General features: G+C 38.5%; 1 protein-coding gene across 1 annotated transcript in view; it reads right to left on the bottom strand.

The window, feature by feature from the left end:
* Nucleotides 1-16,047, bottom strand: part of LOC128906766 (protocadherin Fat 4-like) — a 42,695-nt gene that overhangs the window by 17,168 nt on the left and 9,480 nt on the right. Inside the window, exons 8-25 of the mRNA XM_054194616.1 lie at nucleotides 15,741-15,831; nucleotides 15,105-15,217; nucleotides 14,665-14,838; nucleotides 14,192-14,320; nucleotides 13,782-13,937; nucleotides 12,605-12,785; nucleotides 11,471-11,604; nucleotides 9,544-10,488; nucleotides 7,989-8,246; nucleotides 7,585-7,683; nucleotides 7,307-7,479; nucleotides 6,568-6,716; nucleotides 5,337-5,644; nucleotides 4,429-4,698; nucleotides 3,068-3,205; nucleotides 2,228-2,444; nucleotides 1,107-1,265; nucleotides 484-635 (exon numbers count right to left, since the gene is read on the bottom strand). Coding sequence (XP_054050591.1) covers nucleotides 484-635; nucleotides 1,107-1,265; nucleotides 2,228-2,444; nucleotides 3,068-3,205; nucleotides 4,429-4,698; nucleotides 5,337-5,644; nucleotides 6,568-6,716; nucleotides 7,307-7,479; nucleotides 7,585-7,683; nucleotides 7,989-8,246; nucleotides 9,544-10,488; nucleotides 11,471-11,604; nucleotides 12,605-12,785; nucleotides 13,782-13,937; nucleotides 14,192-14,320; nucleotides 14,665-14,838; nucleotides 15,105-15,217; nucleotides 15,741-15,831 — 3,846 coding nt within the window. The remainder of the gene's footprint in view (nucleotides 1-483; nucleotides 636-1,106; nucleotides 1,266-2,227; nucleotides 2,445-3,067; nucleotides 3,206-4,428; nucleotides 4,699-5,336; nucleotides 5,645-6,567; nucleotides 6,717-7,306; nucleotides 7,480-7,584; nucleotides 7,684-7,988; nucleotides 8,247-9,543; nucleotides 10,489-11,470; nucleotides 11,605-12,604; nucleotides 12,786-13,781; nucleotides 13,938-14,191; nucleotides 14,321-14,664; nucleotides 14,839-15,104; nucleotides 15,218-15,740; nucleotides 15,832-16,047) is intronic.

Raw genomic sequence — 16,047 nt, 5'->3', positions numbered from 1 at the left:
AAGCACTGTGTAAAAAAATATTTATTTTATCATATTTACATTCTCAGTCTTCAACTTAATATTTTTTTTTCTTGTATTATAGGAAAATAAACATGAAGACTTTATTTGCTGTCTGCTGTTTATTATATCACATACTTCCATTACATCCCCTCTGACTGTCCCACTCTTTGACCTTGCACAGAAGTCTCCGCTCCTCTAATCTTCATCTCTCACTGTATAGAGCTTCTGTTTGCCTTTTCTGAAACGGAATAATCAAAACCAAGATGGGTGACATGCCAGCTAGTGCTACAGCAGCATAACTTTAGAGCCGTTATCATCTTGTGTCCTGTTCCTGAAACAAAAGTGGGACTCTGACATTCTGATTCGTGTCTTGCATAGTTTCACCTCACTAATACCCGTTTCCTGGTGTAGTCACACTCAGTTTAGAATGAAACAATCTGGGGAATAAACTGCATAAGTAGACACTAAGAGAAATTTTAGTACCTTTACAGAAGTTGAAAGAGGCGGCAGACCCGAATCTGTAGCAGTGACTATCAAGGAGTAATACAGGGGAGCAATCTGCTTGGATAAATCTCTTGTTAAGGTGAGTACTCCTGTGGTGCTGGAAAGACTGAAGAGGCCATCTGAGTTTCCACCTGAAGAGGCAAAAACAAGTGTTGGAGATGTCAACAGAGCCAGCAGAGACAAGCAACTGAATTACATGCCCAGGATTTAAGAGACACGGGTTGAAATCCTAATCTGTATATGTAATCTGGAGCAAGACACCTGGCCTCTCTTGATCCTGCATCTGCCTCCCAGAATCGTCTGGGTTGGAAGGGCCCTTGTGAGGCCTCTGGTCCAACCTCTTGGCTCAAAGCAGGATCATGAATGAATTCAGAGCAGGTTGCTCAGGGCTTTGATCCATCAGGTGCTGAAAACCTCCAAGGATAGCCTTTCTGGGCAGTACTTGTTATCCTCACAGAGGACTTTTTTCCCCTTTATATCCAGTTAGAAGCTGCCACTTCAATGTATGATCACTATCTCTCATTCTTCTGTCGAGCAGCTTAGATTAGCAGTATGCAAGTACCCCAGTAATAAACACCCGTAAGATTTTTTTTCTAACATACCTGAAATATTGTAGAAAATGCCTTCATCATAACCCATGCTTTCATCTCTTGCATTGATATCTACTACCAGTGTGCCAGCTGTAGAATTGTCTAGAAGGATCTGGTAATATGAGGGCTTGTCAAATATGGGTCCTTCTTCATTAACATCTCCCACAGTAACTAAGAAAGGAAGATCCAAGTGTAAACATGAGTTTCACCTGAATGGTTACAAGCTATTTCTTCAGCTCCTCTGAATTGAGTTGCAGCTCTCTCAATTTAAACCAGACGGCAACCTTGTTTTCTGTACTGCAAAATGATTGCCTTTGTGGATTAAATTATTTACTGCTCAAGCAATAGTTTCCCACAACGGCTGCACTTCTGGCCACCATGCTGTCACGATTATCTGTCATGAATAATATCATCTTATCGTTTCACTAGGCTCCCTTCTGTGTCCATATTCACCTGGTATCTCTAGGTTTCGGCTTGGATTGCAAGCATTGTGAGACAGGATTGCTTAGTTTTATTATTTGTGTGTGACCTGGCCAACAATTAGCGAAACTGGCAATACAGTAACATAAATAGCACAAAACTACAAGTGATGGGACCAATACTTTCAGTTGTACTGATCGAAACTAGGGCTGGCCAAAAACTAGGCTACCAACTTCATGGAAATCTTTTATGTTGTGTTGGGAAAAAGAGATTTGTTTTTTTTTCCCAGAAAAAAACCAACAGCAATCTAGTACTGTTATTTTAATGGCACTAAAAATCATTGTCAACAGGTTTTTACCGCCCTAGAAGCAGGCTTTCTGTAAATAAACAGAAAAATAACTGAACTGTGTTTTTGGAAACCTTTTCAATCAAAATGTCAATAGGTACTCAAAAAATGCCATAGAAAAATTTGTGGATAACACTGAAGTAAGTAATGTCAGTTTGTGTGAAAAATCTTCATTTTTGACAAGCCAAACATTTTTTAAGAAAAAAATTCATCTGGCTGTAGTCAAAAGGACACATCATCATTTCTGATAATTTGCTTTAGCAGACTGTGTCAGTCCTGAAGGCTATCTTTATGCCTTACAATTACACATGCTGAAACATTCCCTAAGGGAAACAAAGGTAACTTTTCTGTGGTAAAATAGACCTACCTGTAATGTTTGCTGTGTCCTGGAGATGTGGCTCTCCAGGATTGAAAGCTTTCAGAATAAACGTGTACTGGGAACGACTTTCATAGTCCAGAGGTTGAAGAGTTGTAATATTTCCAGAAAGTTCTCCAACACGAAATGAAGAAGTCTCTCCAATTATGGTGTAATGAATAATGGCATTGTACCCTATATCTTTATCTGTGGCTGCTGCACTCAAAATCTAAATGAGAAAAAACAAACAGAAACCCAACAGGTTTAGAGCAGAACCACCAGAGCGGCAAAACTTACACGCAAGAGTGGCATTTAACTATATAGTGTTTACTGACTGAACTACTCATATAGCCATTAATTGCATTGCTAGAATACTGACACAGAATATAGCGTGGCTGGTAACAGATGGTACAGATTCTTAGGTGGTAACTCTTCCCTTGATTCCTGTAAACCATTAGTTCACATCTGCAAGGCAGATACGGAGGCAGAAATGGATATACTGGGAGAAGACAGCAAACCTTAAGAACAGGGGGATGCTGGATACATGCACAACACCTCCAGCATCTTTAAAACATGCTGCCTGTAGGTCTTCTGAAAACTAGATCCACGCAGGGTGGCATCGCTGCTGGGGACAGGAGGGAAAGGGAGAGCGGCACAAAGAGAGTTTTAGGAAGAGTGGGTGGGATAGGCACTCCACTGTCATATAAAACAAACATGCTGTGTGATTTTACAGGCTCCACAAAGGAAAAAAATATGTTCACCAATGCACAGTCATCATAGATTACTACCACTTCCAAGTTTACATAAAGAAAAGAGCTGCCGAATAGCCAATTTATTCTTAATGCCACGTACCACATGTGGAGGCTCATTCTCTTTTACGGTCACAGAGTACGATTTCTGGGGGAACTCCGGCGGGTTGTCATTCGCATCTTCTACAGCGATGCTTAGAACTAAGCTTGCAGAGAGCGGCGGTTTGCCAGAATCAGTGGCCTGTGAAGAAACAACTTGTCATTGAAGGCAGCACTGCATTGATACAAACTTATTTTACCAGTTCAATATTGTTCTGAAAATTGTGAAAGGAAACTTTGTCTCAGAAGAGTTTCTGCGGGATTAGTTATCACCCAATTACACTGCTCTAGCCCTGTGCTTCATTAAATGTTGCAGGTCTTCCTGCAGCTGGTATCCTCACCCTGTCTCATGCTCTGCCTTGTTTCATGAACAATTAATCAATTGCTTAAGCCTGGATCCAGGTCAAATGTGTCACGTCATCAGATGTGGCACTACACCATGGCAATAAAACCATGGTATGAAGATGCCCATCTGTCCTGTGGCATCTCAAAGAATAAGGAAATGCCTCACATTTTGAAGGCTTGAAGTGTCTACAAAACAAATAGTGAGAGCAGCCAGTATGTGGCAAATTCACAGTGCAGTTTTCCATCGCGCTAACAAACCATAGAAAAGTTATAGTCTAGAGGTACCTATAGACAATTCTCAATTAGTCTTAAAAAGTGTCCACTTTTATTAATTCTAAAATTTTCAGAAGACACTGTTTGATTTTTAGTTAAGTTTCCTTGCTGTCCTGTATAGGTTCCACAAGCTCCTTGACCTGTTCAATTATATGTTAGCGGTATAGATCCCCTTAAAATATATTGGAGCACAATGGCCAGTGCTGGAACACTTCTTTGTATGCACAATATTTTATCTGATTAATAGCAGTAAAAACCCATTAAATCAGCTATAATAAATAGATACCCACAAGAATGTTGGGTGAAACTTAATGCTGTCAACTTTTTTTTTTTTATTATTTTAACTTGGAAATCTATATTTCAGGTATTTTAAAATGGTCTAAGTATATATATTTTGAAAAATGAAAAAAATAAGGGAAAGGGACAATCAATATGGACTGGCAAAGCAGTAAGAGCAGTACAGCAGTATGACAGTTGCATGGTCTAAAATGGACTCAGGAACGCTTCGCAGATGTCACAGTGAGCTAGCATGTGACTGTCACCTTTAAGATCTGATGGTCATGGGCTGTTTATTCACTAATACTAATTTACACAGCAGAAAACAAAACTCCGGGTGCAAAACATATGCAGTCAAAATTCATTAATGAATTCTAATGGAATTCACTCAGATTAAGTGTTTTTCTTGTGATGATTCGGTATTTTCTATGTTGAGAATTTTGTGAACTTGCATCAAATTTGTCAGCTTACAATTATTTTCAATTCGTAATTGTCCGTCATCTCTCTGTCTAAGGACTTTTTTGTCATCAGCTTGCCAGTGGAACTGTTAATATGGAACATTCCAGCAAAATCCTCTTGCAGAGAGTAGCTTATAAGTGCGTTAACTCCTATGTCCAGATCAGTAGCAGAGAATATGCCCAAGTCTAGAGTAGCTGCATTCTCAGGAGCTGATAACTTAGTTTGGATCAATGTTGAAAAAGCTGGAGCATTGTCATTGATGTCATTTACTCTCACAGTTACCTGTATTAAAAAAAAAAAAAAAAAACAACAAAAGAAAAAAACAAAAGAAAGAGACAAATATTTGAGCTGTAGAACAGTATTCAAAGGAGAATTTTGATTCATTTTAGTCTATGGAAGCCTATAGGGAAAAAATCCAAACAAACGTACCAAAAAACCCTCCAAACTAAAAGCCAAAGGGTTACAGAACAACTTCAGCATTTTTCAGCATTTGAGTGTTTTGACAACTTCAGCATCTCAGCATTTTTATTTTTTTTTGTTATCAACTGCTACAAATGAGATAACACATACTCTAATTGGAAGAGATGAGCAGGATTAATAATTGGGGGCATTTTGACTCATCTACCTCATGCATTCGAAAGAACCATGCACAGAATCAGTTTCAGTGTTAATCAGTTTCTCTGGTTAGGGGTTGTTCACAGAGGAGCTCTCAGGAAGTGAGAGAATTTGGGAAGTTGACAATATTTCAAGATGGTAATATCTCCTCAGAAAGAAAAGGGGAAATTAAACAAAAGGCTCTCAAAATCCTTATGCTTGCATAACAGATGACAGTTATCCAGATATTGCTTGATTTTTAATGTATTTTTTAACATATTTTATAATCCCTTTAAAAAAATATTTTAAAATGCACTATACTGTACCAAAGCAACAGCTGTATTGGGTGGCACCACAGAATCAACAGCTTCTACAACGATGCTGTATAGGTCGACTTTTTCTCGATCCAGCCCGGCAAGAGCCACAATGTCTCCTTGGTCATTAACAGAGAACTTGTTGCTGTGAGATTTCAGAGAGTACGCCACTTGTACAGCTATGCTTCCGGTCAGCGCCTTCACCGTGCCAACAGCAGTCCCAGCTGGTTCATTTTCTTGAACGCTGAACTCATAGCTGGAGCTATCAAAAGTCAGGCCAAAGCTAGTGTCGTTTACCAGCAAGTAGAGGGTAACAGAGGCTAATGAGAGAAAACAAATTACAATAGTGAAGTTGCTGCTCAAATAATCATGCTCTGTGCTCCATTTCCCTAAATTTTTGAGGAACTAATAGAAAATGACAGAAATTGGCATGTAGGAAAGAGGAATGAGAAAAAAAAAAAAGTCAATAGTAATAAGGATTAATATGTAACACATAAACCATGATGCCTTTTATACCTAACTAATGTTCCAGAATAACCCCACTTCACCGATCACAGCAGTGTTGCTTCTATAGGATAGGAAAGGAAGGATCACCAATTTGAAGTTCATGGGCTATGCAGATATTTTCCACTCCCTAGAAATTTTTTGCTAAACTGCTTTGTAACAAAAGAGAAGGGATATACGTAAAACCATGTGAGTGTAAATTCTATCCTGGCCACTCATCCTTTTTTAAGAAAATCAGTTGTTTCTCCTGTTCATGATAAATCAAAGCTAACCCCTAATAATGCATGAAAAAGTTACAGAAAATAACAAAGAATATTTTTTGAAAGAACAGAAACTTGTTTGGGGGTTATTTGCCAGTTTCTAATTTGTATAAGTGTTTCTAAATCTAAGAAAATAAAAGAAAACTGAAAGAGAAACACGCATTATCAGTATTATTCTAATACATCTGTTTAGAGTGGCTACTGCTATGAAGTCCTGGTTTTTGTACCATAAACATCACTGCAGAACTACAAAATTGTATTTCTAACCAGAATTATTAAATACAGCTTTCTGTTAATATGAGCAGCTGGGAGGAAATCAAAGGGTAAAAAGCAAATATTCATCATTACTGGAACATAACATGGATTCTAGCCCTAATTCATTTCGACGTGAGAGCAATGGTATAAATTTCAAATTTCAATGTTTGCAAAGGTTACATTTATGTGGGGGGAAAAAAAAAAGGTGAAAAGATACTATTTACCATTTGATGTAAGCTGAGGAACTCCATGATCAGCGGCAATAACTATCAGTGTAACAACTGTGTCGGTTGTGATATGGTCCAAGTTACTGCTGAGGGTGATTTCTCCAGTGCGGTTATTTATCCGGAAATCATCAGAACGGTTCATGAGGCTGCATTAAAGAGAAATCAGTATGACATTCATATTCATGACATTGGAAGTACCATCCACTCACTGTTACATCTGCAACAAGCACGCAGCAGACAATATTCGTCTGTTTATAAAGAACGGCTAAGCAATGGGTTTTAATTGCTGTGTTATTAGCCTAAATATGTATCAACCTTTTTATCTCCAAGTATGTCTTCCATCATGAAAAAGAGCATTCACACGGGTCTTCATCATGGGCTGGCAGGGGAATCTCTGCTCCGGCGCCTGGAGCACCTCCCCCTCCTTCTTCGCTGACCTTGATGTCTGCAGAGTTGTTGCTCTCACATATTCTTGCTCCTGCAATTGTGCAGGTGTTTTTTCCTCTTGTTAAATATGTTATCCCAGAGGCACTACCACCATTGATGATGGGCTCAGCCTTGGCCAGCGGTGGATGCATCTTGGAGCCAGCTGGCACTGGCTCTTTTGGACATGGAGGAAGATTCCAGCAGCTTCTCACAGAAGCCACCCCTGTAGCCCCCCTGCTACCAAAATCTTGCCACGCAAACCCGATAGATTCTTTAACAAAAGATACTTAATAACCTCACAGATATTTACCTGTACGAAATAACAGAATTGTTCCCAACGTCAAGGTCAGTAGCAGACACAAATAGCACAGACACTCCTTCTTTTGCTGTTGCTACACGTACATTTGCCGAGTATTGTGCTTTTGTAAACTGCGGAGGGTTGTCATTCACATCTAATACTTGAATGCTGACATGCGTGAAATTCTGGGGTGTGACGGGAGAAAACCATGATTCAGAAAATGCACAGACACTTAAATTTACGAATAAAAGGAAGCTGCAAATAAAGAATAATGTGTTCCTCTCTATTACCTGCCTTTGAGGTACTCCGTTGTCAGATGCCACCAACAGCAGCTCATACTTCTCTTTAGTTTCTCGGTCTAAATAGCCATTGGCCAAAATGGTTCCATCCTAGAGAAGGTAATAGAGTTCACACACGGATCATTTTGATAACTCTTGTACACTGAGATGAGGAATTGAAATCCCCTGTTCTCCTTTGGACAAATATAGTTCAGATTCCAGGCAATGTCTGACCAGTATATCTTAGTTTTTGGACATTGACATATACTTCCAAACTACAGAGCATGCGCTGGGTTTGATTTCATGTGTACTAGAATGGTTACTGCCTACTCTTTTTACCTGATGTATCTTACTATGTCAAGTAACTTCATGAAAACAGTATCTAAATATTGTTTTTAGCATAACCAAAACCATACCTGTTGGATGCTGTATGGATTATCCCTATCCTCAGCTGATAAGTAATAAGTAATTTGTGCATTCTCTCCCTCATCCAAATCAGTCGCAGTCACACGTCCAACTCTAGCAGGAGCACCCAACATGTAATCTCCTTCCAGAATCGCAAATCGATATGGCTGCATCTGAAACTCAGGGTTATTATCATTGACATCCAGAACGGTGATGTGGAACAAGGCACTTGAATTAAGCCCATTTGTTTCAGCATCAACTGCCCATACCTGCCAAAGTAAGAAACAAAAATGGAATTTTAGTTGATGGTATTGCCATTTTAACCATCTGATGAAGATATGAAAAAGGGTTTGAGGGAATGAAGCAGAAATGAGACAAAGCTGCAGAGTCTGCCCCAAATTTACTTGTAAAGTGAATCCAGATGTAGTCTCCCTGTCCAGTTCTGTGTCATTCCTTAATGAAAGTATTCCGGGGACATCCACAGTAAACAAAGTACTGTTATGAATAAAGTGTCCTTGAGAAAAGCCAGTCTAAAAAGAAAACGTAGCTAATTTAAGATTAAAATTATGACTATTTAAGTTTTAAAAATAATCTTATTAAAATTAACATCTGACATTTCTATAGGACTTCTCATTACAAGTGCTTTGCAAGGTTTAAGAAATGAAATATTGTACCCTGAGCTATGGGAATAATGTACTTCTTTGGCAAACAGAAACTGGGGTAAGTAGAAGCCCCTGTGGGCTTCCCTATTTGGGTCCTAGACATCCTCTCCCTAAAGCTCTCTAAGACCAATCCCCATGATGCGAGGGGCAGCAACACACACTTCTGTGGAGTCTGAACTGGGAGAAGCATTTATGCTTCTTTAAAACTGACACGAGCAAGAATACAATAGCAAATCAGAAATCTCTTCCTCCAAACCAGCTCCCCAGTCCCATGGCTACATGTGAAATTTCATTATAAAACAAGGGGAGAAAGAAACAACTTTTTATAAAGCAGAGTGAAATTGTGTCATTTCCTATTAAAGAAGAAGAAACTATATCAGCTTTACAATTGCCTTTCTCCCTGATTAAGCTGATACCAAGGGCAGGTTGACTGCATTGCAGAAATGCACTAACAAATATTCTCACGTAGAAGTAAGTTACCAAGCAATATTAAACCACCGTTGATTACTTTGACGTAATAAGCAATAATACAGAACATTAACAAAAAAATTACTAAACATCTGTTCTCTATCTGGTGTGACATACATGCGTTTATCTCACATGCATGTGTACAGAAACAAACAATTCCTGTCCTGGGTTACGCATCTACAGGGAGGGAAGCTCTTCTTACCTTCTCTGATATAGCCACTAAACTATATTGTACAAGTTGGTAACGCCCTTGGTTAAGGAAGTTTTATTGCTGGCTCCATAGAAAGCAAGATGGACTTTTGGTGACACAAAACATACTTATTGCCAACTGTTTAAGAAGTCTCCCGTTGCCCATTTACTACTATAATTTTTGCAGGTTAGTAGAGAAAAAGAGTGTCATTTTGATTTATCAAGATGAGATTAATTTGGTACCTACCTCATCCTTGTCAGTAACACTGAACGTGTAGATAGGACTACCCTTCTGTAGGTTTTCAAACACAAATATGTCATAAGCTGCCTGATTAAATTCTGGTGGGTTATCATTGACGTCTAGTACATGCACAAAAACACGCGTTTTAGCGCTGAGACTTGGCTGCCCTCCATCTGATGCCTCCACTTCTACTTCAAATTCATTTATGGCTTCGTAATCCAGCTGCTGGCTCAGGCTAAGCTGGCCAGTGGTCAAATTGACAAGAAACACCGGCGAGGAGGTTGGAGGCTGCTGGCTAACAATTCTGTACTTCACGAGGGCGTTGGCCCCAATATCCCTATCAGTAGCAGATACTGTCAGCAGTGCTCTTCCAAGCACTTCATCTTCAGGGACACGCACTTCATATCTATCTGATGAGAAGACTGGAAAATTGTCATTCACATCATCGATGGTGACTGTCAAATTGAGAGCTGTAGACAGCCTGGGCTGGCCTTGGTCACTGGCGATCACTGTTAAGTTATAGGAGTCTTGGTCTTCTCTGTCCAGTACCTTTTGCAGCAAAATTAATCCTGAGGTGTCAATATCCATTTTTCCTTCTCCACCTCTCAGACTATAAACCACTAACCCATTAAAGCCCTCATCCATATCTGTAGCTGACACACTGGTAACACGAGTTCCAGCTGGCATGTTCTCCAGAATGGTAATGGGAGTGTTGAGTGGACCAAACACAGGACTGTTATCATTGACATCTGTAACTTTGATAAACACTGTAGCATAGTCAGTAGTATTTCCATCTGACAAGGAAATATTTAGTATATAATTATTCTGGGATTCATAGTCCAGTTTGGTTTTTGTCGAAATGACTCCATTGACATTGATGTCAAATGTAGCAGATTCCGTCAATACTTGAAATGTAATTGGTATATGGGGATTTAAAGACTCATACTCGACCTGTGTAAGATACAGCATATTATCCATAAGTTAATAAGTTAAATTCAAACCAATAAACCATTGTCTAAAAAAGAATAATGGTTTTAACTATGTCCAAACTTATTTTGCTAATTTTATTCATTAAAAGAAGTAAGAATCAAGCCACAATGTACATAAAAATACAGCTGGAAAGAACTGCCTTTTATTAGAATATCACTAATACAGAAATGTAAATATGTATAATACTTAATAAAAATAACAGACTGCACTTTAACCTTTGGTTCTGCCTTTCTTCATACAAAAAAAAAAAAAGTGAAAGATTAATTAACTCAGGCAGCCAACAAATCAAAGACTAAAATGCATTATCTTCTCTCTGCTTTGGTGTCAGACCTCCCATCTGCTTTCAGAACTGCACCTAAGAAGGAGCTAGTACAGTGCATTCTGGTGGCCTGCTTGTCTGAGCGGTTTTTGATCAAAATGAGGAGCAATTTCTAGAGCCTTCTTTGAAAATGCCTTTATGACAGTCTTCTGATTGGGAAGTCTCCATTTCCTACCTACATCATGTCACAGGGTTTTAGATTTATCACCAACAGATGAGTGAATATTGCCTATCCTAGTCTTTGGAGAATATCCAAAGTCAACAAAGGGCTAAGCATGAAAGTTTACTTTGTCAAGCAGTTCTGGGGTTTATTTTGTTCGGGTTTGGTGGGTTTCTTTTTGGGGGGAGATTTGTTTTTTGTTTTGTTTTGGTTTTTTTTATGTTAAATGGTAGCAGATGCTGTTTAAAGGTTTGCAATGGAAAGAACAGGCTTTGTGGGTGATAGGCTTCATCTGAGGTATGTGATCAGTATGTAGTGTATGTGAAGCTTGATATGCAGAAAAGAAAACACAACATCTAGTTATCCATAACTATGGGGAATACAGACATTTAAAGCACATATATTACAGGATTTTCTTATCGCTGTCATGTCCTATACAAGTGACAGAATAAAGTTGCTCTTACTCTTGCTACTTCAGCAGGACTGGCTAACTCTTCTTCCACAGACACATTATATGTTTTCTGAATAAACCGAGGTCTGGAATCTCCAACTGCAAAGATTTGTACTGGCACTGATGAACTTCTTGGAATCGTCCCACCTGCAAGCAAAAGAAAACAATCTCCCAGCAGATGCACAAAATACCTTCTGCCTAAAAAAATACACTTTTTCACTGGTACTGATTTTTTAATTTTTTTTTTTTTAAATCCTTACTGCTACTATTACTGTACTGCTGAGAGGTCCTAACCAAGATCAGTTTCATGCATTAGGCGTTACATTTACAATACATGAACCTGAATACGTACTACAATATTAGCAGACAGACAAAAGATGGACTGATGAATCTCTTTTGCAACCGTATTCCCCCCAGTCCCCATTGTATCCATGCAGCCACAATTTGAAGACACAGAGGTCATATTGACCACATCAGAGGAAAATCGGGAGGCTGAAAAACACTTTATATCCTCATGCTACCAGGAGTGGGATTCCATTCCTAGGTAACATTTATCTCTGTCCTTACTCAGATCATAAATGTTGGCCAAGTTCTCTGTTATTCTTTCAAAACAAAGAAACCCTCAACAAATACAGCAAAAGGAAACCACATTTGTGCTGATCATCCAAAATACAGCTTTGGCACCTCCATTTTCATTTTTCAATACCCACATGGATGTGCAAACAAAGTTACTCATCACATTTTAATTTCATTTTACTCCCTGTTAACCGAATTATAAATTCTTAGCTTGTGCCTGAATCTCTGTATTCTATGCTGTGCAACACCGGTCAATAATTAAAGGAAGGTGTGAGATGTATGCTATTTTGCACATTCTTCCCACAGCCATACAGAAAACTTAAATTTGATATAAGAGCATCAGCAGGAAGCAGTGTTTTGCCAGAGATGCAGCAATTACTTTGGATGGTATCTTCCATCTTTCTCCTTTCTCCTTATCTTCCACAAACAAGAGCATATAAAAATATACGATATTTTTAAAACAAATTCTGGGAACATATTTTAACAGTATTCCTTCAAGTAAAAAATAAAACCAAACCAAATCCTATCACCGAATATAGCTACGTTGACCTGTACTAAAATCTTGTCTTACCATCAATAGCTGTTATCCACAAGACGAAGTTCTCAAGCTGGTTGACTCCTAATGGGATTACTCTCTTTAAACTGATTTCTCCTGTGGATGTATCCAATCCAAAGTATCCATCCTCATTGCCACCAGCTAAGATAAAGCTTATCTCTCCATTTATACCATCATCCGGATCATCAGCAGCAACCTGGAGGAAAAAAAAAACAACAAAATTTTACTCTAGTTTCTTGTGCTGTTATCATGTAACACAGAATTGCTCATTCTCGTGTAGTTTGCAGATAAAATCATTCAGGTAGCAGATAATTAGGAACTAGTTGTGGGGTTTTTTTCCTCCCATTTACAGCAAATAATGGGTCTGGATAATTTTATATATATAAAAATCAGCTAAATATAGCCACAGTACAATTTGGTTATACCTTTAAGTGACTGACTGTCTACTTCCTATGATTCCTAGGTTAAACCTCAGTAAGAACGTTTGCTCTTCGATGCACACACAATATCATTCCAGCAGTAAGAGTGAAATCCTGCCCCTGTGTAACTCATGTGAACGACACGAAGTTTGTCTCTCAGAAAGCTCATTTCATAATAATTCCAGTCATTGGAGGTAGATTGTTCAAGAGATCACATCATGATCCATTAAATCAGCACACCAGGGTACAAGTTTTCATAGTGACTCCCTATATATCTCAGCTCACAAAGCTATTTTTATCTTGGTTTCCTGTTCTATTTGGTTAACTGGTTTACTGTCTTACAGAAAGTATATTGTATCTAAAAATTATCCGCGGTGCTTCAGCATTCAGCAGCCTTTCCAAAATTTTTACAATTAGTTTGATTTCTGGATTCTAGCAACACCCAGTTTTCATTAAACACCTTTCAACAACAACTAAATCCCATTTTCTGTCTTATGTTTGTGGAATTCAGGATGGCGCACAGCATCTAAGATCAAGAATAAAAACCCTTTATCATTTGTTCCCTGACCTGGGATATCCTTAGAGCATCCACGACACTGTGATTATGGAATATCAACAGATGTAAGCTTTTAAGTGAAAGGCGGGTTGTTTCTGAACTCAGAGGAGATCAAAAAAGATCCCCTATTCAATACGACTGTTACACAAGTTCAAGCAAGAACTCGTGCATACATTCAACTCATGAAAATGTCATTTTTACTTTGTACTTCTAGTACCTGAAGAATGGACATTCCTGCAGTCATGTTGGTGAAAATATCTCGTTTATATGGTGTGCCTCTGAAGGTTGGGCTGTTGTCATTTTCATCCAACAGCAATATGTTGATTGTAGAGTGTGCCTCATGGTAAGGTGACAAATGATCTCGAGCAGTGACCTTAAAAATGATGCAGTAAAATTATTATCAAATGCATGCTCTATAAGTAGTAAGAAGAATGAACGATGATTACAAGCTGAGTAAACGGCATCACTAGTGGTGTTTCCTTCCAGAGAGCTCTAATGTCAAAGTCTGGATTTGATTCTTCAAATAAGCTGCTGATCCATATAAGAGTCACCTTCTTGCCAGGACAGATCAGGTGTCACCTGGTTGCCTTGGGTTGATTTGGAAAGGAGGAGGCTTATTTTTAATACCTGTAGGTGAACAGATGGTATTCTCTCCCTGTCCAACAGCGTGGAGTTCCGCACAGTTAGGATGCCTGCTGGACTTAGCTGGAAGGGACTGTCAGCTGGAGTGAGATTAAAAGTTCCCTGGAAGCCTCCCTGCAAACAGTAATGATATTTGTTATTAAAAAGGACAATCACTGAGCTAGTACCTTAGGATGTTTTCTTCTTATTTTCCAGGTGGAGAGCATTCCAGGTGAATTGCAGCTTTGTGTCCATTTTGCACTTCTGTACTTTCATATTTGGGATCTTATGCAAACCAGCCCAAATTTATTCTTTGGCAGCAGTACTCTACCCCTTGAAGAAGTGAAATTAAGTTTATTTTGCTTAAGCATATTTAAGATAGTCAGGAAAAAAAAATTCTCTAGCACCTGTATAACGCAAATGCATTTTATTTCAGAGATGCAGTATTTGTAGCAACCATAATGACATTGTCATTTTACCTCATCTTTGTCAGTAGCTGTTATTTGAAGAACTTCCATCCCACTTGGGAAATTTTCTGGAATTGAGACATTGTAAGTTGATTGGGACAATACTGGATCATTGTCGTTCATGTCTTCAATAGTAACCAGAACTACTGCATCAGCTGTTTTGAAAATATTGTCTTGCTGAGTTGCCTAGAAAACAGAGTTTGTAGCTCTAAATTCTGTACCCTGATAACAGCGAGCTGTTCAAGCTTAACACAAGGACGTGACATGACTGCATATATTCAATGAATGAAGTTTTCCTTTATTTTGTGTTTTAAATGGCAGGATGGAGCCTTGATACCAACCACACCTTAACATTACTATGAGAAATACTATTAACAGCAACATGGATTCACATATCATTTTATGAAATTGAGACTCAGTATTAACACACTGAACTCTAAACCAGTCACTACCTGAATGCCCACAACAAGATACGGACATTCTTCTCTATCAACTGCAGTCTTTACTTCCAACTCTCCAGTGTCTGCATCGATTGACAAGGTGTTGCTGTAGGCCGGGGGTTTCACTGAAAAGAAACAAATTGCAATGGCTTAATGAGAATGAACCAGAACAGTAGGTCTGGTCTGTCCTTTCTACGACTGCTATCTTCTCAGCCATAGCAAAAATGAACAGACATTCCAGACAAAATGCTTATTTTCAAACATTCTTTCCTCAAAACAATTCTTGCACTTCCAGGGTCTCAAATTAAGCATTTCATGAGCTTTCAGCAATTACGTCAGGAGGAGGAAAAGCTCCTGGTGGAATTATCTCTCTAGATGGTCCTGAATTTTTCTGAATGGAAATCCTTTGATCAAATGGAAACCTCTAAACTGACTTACACTTTGAATCAGTAATTTTTTATTGGAGGAAGGTTAAGAACATCTAAACAGCTCTAATGACTGAAATTAAGCCGATTTAGCTCACAGAGCATCACTGCAGTGAAGATGTATGCAGTTAAGACATGTGACTGTACACTGCGCATCGCTATCATTCTCTTCAGTTCTCTTCATTACTGTGTGAATGTCTAGAAAAAAAATAAAGGCTCTTACCTAGTTTGATGCTGTAAACTACTTTTTCATTTATACCCATGTCTCCATCTTTAGCTAATATCTTCTCTGGGAGAATAGCCAGAGGACCCCTCTAGAAAACATATATTGATTAACTTGAAAAAAATACACATAATCTTTAATTTGTTCATTAAGTCACAATTTTGATTAAAATAACATGTAGGTAATCACTGGGATCCAGAAAAAAATCTCTCTCTGCCATACACCCTTTACAGAGGAAAATGACGACCAAAATATTTGATAGATACACTGTGTTTGAGAAACCCCAGATTATGAAGCAGTAGTCACT

This window comes from Rissa tridactyla, chromosome 3 (assembly GCF_028500815.1).
Source record: "Rissa tridactyla isolate bRisTri1 chromosome 3, bRisTri1.patW.cur.20221130, whole genome shotgun sequence".
Taxonomy (NCBI): Eukaryota; Metazoa; Chordata; class Aves; order Charadriiformes; family Laridae; genus Rissa; species Rissa tridactyla.
This window is presented reverse-complemented; position numbering and strand designations above follow the sequence as displayed.